We start from the raw sequence: 7904 nt of genomic DNA, 5'->3' as shown, positions 1-7904 counted from the left end.
TTCCCTTCCCTTCCCTTCCCTTCCCTTCCCTTCCCTTCCCTTCCCTTCCCTTCCCTTCCCTTCCCTTCCCTTCCCTTCCCTTCCCTTCCCTTCCCTTCCCTTCCTCTCCTCTCCTCTCCTCTCCTCTCCTCTCCTCTCCTCTCCTCTCCTCTCCTCTCCTCTCCTCTCCTCTCCTCTCCTCTCCTCTCCTCTCCTCTCCTCTCCTCTCCTCTCCTCTCCTCTCCTCTCCTCTCCTCTCCTCTCCTTACACTTCAAGCTGAAGCAGCAGGATCAATTTCTCAACAAAGACAATTTTGCCCTGCCTGGTTACCCCCTGACATTTAAGTTCCACCAGTGCTACCTGAAACAAACTAGAAGATGAAACATCTTTGCAGTGGAATAACAGTGTTGCCAAGACAGCATCTCTGGTGTTTCAGTTACTAGGAACTGACTTCCTTGCCGATCCTGTCAGAGGCATCCAAGTAGGTACTGCTTAAGTTCCACACGGGAAACAAAAATACTCTTCCTTTAACATCACATCCGTCTTTTTACAAGGAATTGCTTTGATAAGGCTTTTCTGTGGGTGATACATGGCCTTTCCAACTTCAGGTCCTTTAATTAAAAGCCAGATTGTGAGCTGGACTGCACAGAGAGTGGGAGAAGGGAGCCGGTCGGAAGAGACAGCGGCACACAGCCATGAACAGCACTGCACCCCAGCACCCTGCTGAAGGGACAAGAATGGAGTGGAGCCTCAGCAGCCACCTGGAGCCGATCCGGTGGACGCCAAGGGAAGAGCAAACCCTTCAGTGTTCTGTCCAGGGATCTGTCATTAGTTCCCAACCTCGAAGAGCTGCTGGGAGGCGGCAGGCCCTGCCCTGGCTCTCTCTCCCTGCCCAGGATGTGCCAAGCACTATTTTCTTTGAATCCTGCCTCCAGAAAGGGAAACATTTCCAGCCTCCCCCCCCCGACCCTGAACACTGCCTGCTCCCTGAGGGACGTGTCAGTGGGACACAGTCATGCCCCTGCTGCAAACGATGGAGAAGCATGTTTACAAAGTCCGGGAGACAGCTGAAGGAATTAAGTTACTCGAGTGCTTTGGGATCCTTCAGGATGAAAAATGCTGTGTACATGTCGGATTTTATCCTTACAATTACAGTCAGATGTTAATCCCCTCACCGGGGTTTGCTAACACGGCGATGCCAACAGCAGTGCGTCTCACTGAGTAATTGCCCCCTTCCTGACGCTCCCCAGCGCTGCTTCTCAGGGCTGTTTGCTTTCATTCCGGCACCTCTGAGATACCCCCCCTGTGATCCCACCCTGCAGAGAGCAGCAGAGCTCACATCTGTGCTGCCAGGAGGGCTCAGCTTCAGCCACCACCTCGTGTTGGGCTCAGAGAGTTGGCAGTGAGAATGCTTTGCTGGCTGCATTCTATACCAAGGGTGAGCAATACCAACCGCCTTTGTGGATTGTTCTGAGTGCAAACAGGAGATCTGCACTATTTGGTCCCTCTGAGTGCATCTGTGTGATCCAAAGGAGTGAAGAAAGGCACAGAGTTCCACAAAGCGGGGCAGCATGGGCAGGAAGGCTGAGCAGGTTCATACTGGGGGCTCTTGAACCCCATGCTGTGAACACCTCTGGGTACACTGGGCCCGGCTCCCAGCCCAACGCATGAAGCTCTGGCTCTCTGCAGGCTCGGGGCAGGGTTTTTGAGCTGCCCTTTGGGGATTCTGTTCTCTGCTCTTGCCTGATCATGAAATTGGGCATTTCTGGGATGACAAAGAGCCGTGACCAGCAGTGGGGTGTATTGGTTGGCACCGGCATGACCTCGGTGGCAGCTGCAGCCCCCAGTGCACCCAGTGGGTGCCAAGCATGCCGTGGTGAGAAGCTCGCAGGGCAATGTGCCGTCCCGCTGCCCCTGGCCCCACGGGTCTCTGGTTATCTCATGCCTCCGGGAGAGAGTGACTGGCACGGGCAGGAATGTTCTTACACTGTCAGCCCGGAGGAACCAGCTGTGTGTCCAATTTTTGGACGGTGTTCAAGCGTGAGCTCAGCGCCGAGCAACGTGGAGGTAAAGGAGGTAAGAAGGGTTTGGGTTTTCGCCACATCGCCGCTCATCGGGCTCCCACCCCACCCGTCGTGCCTCGGAGGCCGCGGGCGCAGACCTCCTCGACGGGTCTCCGTTTCCCGAGCGCGGCGCAGCGAGGAGAGCGGCGCGCCGCGCTCGGGGTCACGGAGGAGCGGCGGGAGGAGGGATGGATGCTCCGGGGCGGCCGCGGGGCTCCCGGCTGGGGGTGCCGAGCCGCCGCGCCCCGAGGCGGGAGGCGGCCGCGGGGAAGCCGCGCCCCGCACCGCGCCGGCCGGCGGCTCTCACGGCGGTGGGGCGGCGGCAGGTGGGGCGGCCGGGGGGCGGCAGGACCCGGCGGAGCGCGCGGGGCCGCGCTGTCACTCAGAGCGCGGCGAAAGTGACAGCGGGGGCGGAGCGGCCGCGCGCCGGGCGCGTATTTAACTTGGGCGGCGGGCGGAGAGCGGCAGTGCGCGGCGGGCGGGCGGGCGGCGGAGCCGGGGGAGAGCGGGGAAGCGAGCCGAACGGAGCCGAAGCGAGCCGAAGCGGGAGGCGCCGAGCCGGCGGCGAGGAGCGGGGAGGCGCCCGGAGCCGCCTGCGGCCGGATGCGCTGAGCGCGGCGGGGGGCCGAGCGGCGAGCGGCATGGGCCGCCGGGGGTGCTGAGCGGCGAGGAGACCGAGCCGGGAGCCGGGAGCGCGCCGCGCCGCCGCCGGGGAGCCCCCAGCCCAGGATGCCCCGGGGGGCCGCGGGTCGCCCCGGCCGCCCGCTATGAGGAGGAGCCCCGGGGGGCCGCGGGCGCTGCCGCCGCCGCCCGCCGCCGCCTGAGCCCGCGCCCCGGCGGTGCCCGCGCAGGGGCCGCCCGAGCCGGCCGCGCCGTCGTGACCCTCCTCCCCGCCCCCTCGGCCGGCTCGCCCGGCTATAAAGGAGGGTTTTATTCTCGGGCTCCGGTCTCACGCCAAACCCTGTCACACCGTCTAGACGAGCTGTCGTGGGGCTCAGCCCAGCTGTCACCATGGCGATGGAGACGAGTCCGCTGTGAATTTTGGGGGGAGAGCGAGAGCGAGCGAGAGCGGCGGCGGAGGAGAAGGAGGAGGAGGAGGAGGAGGAGGCGCGGGAGGAGGAGGAAGGCTCGGCCGCCGCCGTGCCCTGCCCTGCCCGCCGCCGCCGCCCGCGAGGGAGGCACGGACCCCCGGCGCTCCGGGCCGCGGCTGGAGCCGGCCCAGCGGGGAGCCCCGGGGAGCCAGCGGCCGCCGAGCGCCTCAGATGCGTCTGTCACACAACGCCGGCCGAGCTATTTAAAGTAACGGGCCTCGCCGGACTTTGTCTCTGCCTATTTATGAGTCCCCGGGAGCTGGCCGGCGCCGCCGGGCAGCGCTAGGAGCCGCGCCGCAGCGCCAGCCCCGCGGGGACGCCAGCGCCGAGCCGGGGGCCGGGCCCGCCCGGAGCATGACGGCCATCGGGGCGCTCCTGCTCTGCTCCTGCCTGGGGCTGCTGCGGCCGGGCGCCGGGCAGCCCTTCCTGCGGCTGCGGCCCTCGCCCAGCGACAACCTGCCGGTGAAGGACATCGTGGAGCACCCGGACCCCGAGTACGACCCGAAGGAGCAGGACCTGGACGAGCGGACTCTGCGCAAGAAGCTGGGCAGCCATTTCGACCCCGGCTTCATGGCCGTGGCCGTGCCGGGCCCCGCCAACGCTTCCGCGGGCGCCGAGGCGGCGGCGGGGCGGGCGCGGGCGGCGGAGCTGCGGCGCTTGGAGCGGGGCGGGCCGCGACTGCGGGTGGGCAAGAAGGCGAGGCGGAAGGTGCTGCAGTGGCTCTGGGCGTACACCTACTGCCCCGTGCTCTACACCTGGAAGGACCTGGGCGTCCGCTTCTGGCCGCGCTACATCAAGGAGGGCAACTGCTTCGCCGAGAAGTCCTGCTCGCTGCCCGAGGGCATGTTCTGCAAGCCCGTCAAGTCGGTCACCAAGACGTTCCTGCGCTGGCACTGCCAGGGCTGGTCCAGCCAGAAGTACTGCACCTGGATCCCCGTGCAGTACCCGCTCATCTCCGAGTGCAAGTGCTCCTGCTAGCACGGCCCCCGCGCCGCCCCGGCCCTCGCGCTGCTCTCTTTGCTCGTCTGCATCTTCCGAGGGGGGGTTCGTCCGCCCTCCCCCTCGGGGCGAGCGCGGGGCGTGATGGGGGGGTCGGGGGGAGGAACCGGGTCTGACTTATTTTAATGTTATTTTATTTGAAAGGGGGAGAAGCGAACCCAGGAACTGCAGGGCAGGCCAAAGGCACAGTAAAGCACTACAATCAGATGTCTATTTTTATACGTATATAGCCTTCTAACGAAAGGAAAATAATAATAATAAAGAAAAAAAAAACCCTAAAAAAAAAAATCCCAGCCGTGTAAATAGAGAGATTTTAAAGGAAAGGGGGAAATCGCAGCTGTTTTTTTTTTTTTTTAATTATTATAATTATAATTATAATTATTGTTATTATTATTATTTTAAAAACGTAGGACCACATTTTAAACCCTTCCCCACCGAACCCGAGCGCTCCCCCCGCAGAGGGCGGGGGGGGGGGCACAGATTTCTTTCTTGTCGAGATGGTTTTAACAACGGGAAAGGAAACCCCGGGGAAGAGCAGCAGCATCCCTGAAGGTGGCCGTTCCTCTGTGCTGTATTTTCCTTTTTTTTTTTGTCTTCTTCAGACGTTGTCATTGGTGTTCCGGCTCTGGGAGGGGAGGGGGGTGGGGGGCGTTAAGTGTATAACAATGACTTAAGGAGGAAGTTTTAAAGAGAAGTACAAATCTATGGAAGAGTGGAATCGTTTTGTTGTGTGGGAATACGTATAGTCACGTAGAGATGCTAAAGGAAATCTTCTGTGTACAGTTTATTTATTTTTAACGTTTGTGTATAGGAAAAAAAAGAAAAAGAAAAAAAAAAAAAAAAGAGCTAGAGATTATGCCAGAAACTATTGGAAATGTTTACTTGAATATTCCTTAAAAAAAAAACAGAACAAAACAAAACACATATCAATGTAAATAGGAGCTATCAGTGATGGAAACGTTTTTAGCAATAAACTCTATCTTTGAAGAACGGCGCCCGGAGCCCCGCGGGGTCACACAGGGAGCGGGGGCTGAGCAGAGCCCACGGAGCTGCGTGGGGAGCTGTGGGAACCCGCTGCAGGAGGAGAGCTGCGCTCACAGAGGGGCAGGAATGCGGTGCGTGGGGCAGGAGGCGCCGTCCGAAGTCATCGGGAGGTTCCCGCTTCGCTTCGCCATCCCAGGCTCCTTCATGCACTGTGCTTGGTGGATCTGGCTCTGGTTGAGGATCCTGGCCCATCTCATCCAGCTGCACGGCCCCGAGCCTCGCGACAGACCTGGCTGCAGCAGGGAAGGATGCATGGCAGCCCCGTGCCTGCCGCAGAGCAGCCATCAGGCCCACATCTCCCCATCGGCGCCGGGCTCTGAAGCAGCACCCGCTCCAGCTGGGCGCTGGCACCGCTCTGCCCGAGCTGCTGGAGGCCAGCAGGGAGGAGCCCGGGCACTGCGGCCATGGGGGGGCCCTGATGCACGGCCAGCTGTCTCCTTGCGTGCTCCGTGGGGGCTGCTGGTGGCCAGGAGAAGGTTTGTGCTGTTCTTTACGTGTGTGCGATCTGCCTGGCGTCCCTGAGGAACAAACCACCGCCGAGCGCCCTGTGTGTGAAGCCCATGGGGAGGCAGCGGGATGCTGGCTGGGGTCCCTCCAAGGGGACTGGGGTCTGGTGAGCCCACCCAGAGCTGGCAAGACCTGAGAGGTCATGCTCAGAAGGCGAGAGGTCAGAACGGGGAGAGGGAGAGGGCTCTTCTGATGGGCAGAGGTGAGAGGCGCACGGCTGCCCTGCAGCTGACGTCCCGCCCCATGGAGCGCGTGGCCATCCATCCCTATGGAACGTGTGCAGCGTGTGGCCGTCCCCATGGAGCAGGCCAACCTTCCCACGGGGCTGCCAGCAAGGCAGCGGGGATGAGGGGACGTGGAGGGCAGAGTGGAAAGGAGACCTCGCGACGGCAATGTGCAAAACATCAGGGGCATTTGGGAGAGGAAGGGGAAAGCTCATTTTGCAAGAGGAACAACATCTGTGGTGTGGGGGCCGAACATCTGTAGGAGGGAGCATGGGGGGAGGGCATTCTGGGAAAATATTTCTGACATAATCCCAACAGTATCTGGTGTGTTGAGATTTGGTTACAAATGGCCCTCTAACGTCTTTGTGCGTTTTGTTCTGCTGGTTCCAGGGGCACACAGAGACCCCGGCTTTGTGCTAACCTGGGAAATAAACCATTCGCTGGACTCAATGGCTGAGTTCAGTTGTGTGGGGAAGGGGGGCGGGAGCGGGGAAGGAGAGATTTGTGTGAACGCCGGAGAAAACCAGCCTGAAAGCCTCTGTGCCATGTGCTGTGGGAGGAGGGGGCTGCCCGCGTCTCAGGGGAGCGCCTGCTGGTCCCGCTCGAAGCGATGCGACGGCGGAGGGCAGAAGGGAGTGCGCCGGGCACCGAAGTGCCCCGTGGCTCCTGCGGGGCACGGGCAGGGGCTGGGGGGGCGGGCGGCCGGGGGATGCGCTGTCCTTTGCTGCCCGGAGACGCGATGAGTCGGACGTGCGACAGCCGGGCTGCGGGCACGATGGCTCACCCGTCCTCAAAGGAGAGAAAGACAAAGGGGAACGAGCCCGGCTCTTTGGTGCGGTCGCTTCATTGTCTCATCAAGCTGCTTGTGATTAAGGGACGGGCTGGAGGGGAGAGGGGGCACGACAGGCCTCCGTGAGACCGGCGGTGCGGTGGGTGCTGGCTCTGCACACGTGGTTTTTCCAGTCCCCCTGCCCCCAACTATGGGGTGGTGACCCGGAGGGAGAGGAGCCCGGAGCTGCAGGGGTGGGGGCATCCTGTAGGCTGGGTCATGCTTGTCATCGTGTTGGCAAGAGGTGGCTGTGGCCACACACGTGCAGGCATGCACACACAGGGTGTCCGGATGGCACCTCCGGCTGCACAGTGTCTCACGGGTTGATGCTGCCCTCGCCCTGCGGAGCTTTGCAGTCCATGCCCTTCCCTCCTCCAGGCAGAATTCCCACCTCTGGAATGGCCAAGCCTGCACTGCTCCCCATCTCTGTGCTCACCGTCACAGACTGTGATTTCAAAGTGAGTTTCCAGTGCCGGTGACCACAGCGCAGCGTTTGGGAGACTCAGAGGCTGAACCCCATCCTCCTTTGGGCAAGGCAGGGCAGGACACACGGTGGAGGACCCTGCAGCTGCCCTTTGTCACAGCAGGGAATCAAAGGTGCCTTTTCCCTGCACAGCCGGCACTGGCACCACAGTGCTCATCTGCTCCGACCCCGTGTGCTGTGTTACTCAGTTCCTGCGGTTCCATCACTCTGGATGTTTCCTCCTTGCAGTTCCTACCAGAGCCAGCTTGGAGCATTGAGCCCTTTGGGTCTGCTGAGGCTGCTATCACTGCTTTGTAGTGACAGAGTCGCCCGGATGCTGGCCTTTTTGCTGCTTGAAGCCCCGGTTTAGATGATCCCAGCTGCAGGCACTGGTTTGCCAGGTGGAGAGACAGTACAAGCTCAGGATGTCTTCTGACGTTTGAGTCAGTGGCCCAGAGGACTTTTCTCTGCTTTTCATATCCTATCTGGCTTTGGCACCAGAGCGGGTTAACTCTTTCCTCTCCATTTCCCAAGGCTCTCCTCGCTTACCTGTGCCAGCTCACCCTGTTTAGCTCAGCTCTGGGCAGACCTTGCCCTGCCTATGGCTGTTCTCTAGAAACACCACCTCTGCTGGCACTCCGGCTCTGCCGGGCTGGCCTTAATTCAGAGGGCCAGGGCTTGCATCTAATGCCAGATCCTGAGAC

At 61.3% G+C, this 7904-nt stretch overlaps 1 protein-coding gene across 1 annotated transcript; it reads left to right on the top strand.

The window, feature by feature from the left end:
- The first annotated feature begins 2897 nt into the window (after positions 1-2897).
- On the top strand, positions 2898-4565 carry LOC125700651 (noggin-2-like). The gene has a single exon (XM_048961656.1). The coding sequence runs from the start codon at positions 3489-3491 to the stop codon at positions 4110-4112; it is 624 nt and encodes a 207-aa protein (XP_048817613.1). The 5' UTR covers positions 2898-3488; the 3' UTR covers positions 4113-4565.
- The last annotated feature ends 3339 nt before the right edge of the window (positions 4566-7904 follow it).

This window comes from Lagopus muta, chromosome 15 (assembly GCF_023343835.1).
Source record: "Lagopus muta isolate bLagMut1 chromosome 15, bLagMut1 primary, whole genome shotgun sequence".
NCBI lineage: Eukaryota > Metazoa > Chordata > Aves > Galliformes > Phasianidae > Lagopus > Lagopus muta.
This window is presented reverse-complemented; position numbering and strand designations above follow the sequence as displayed.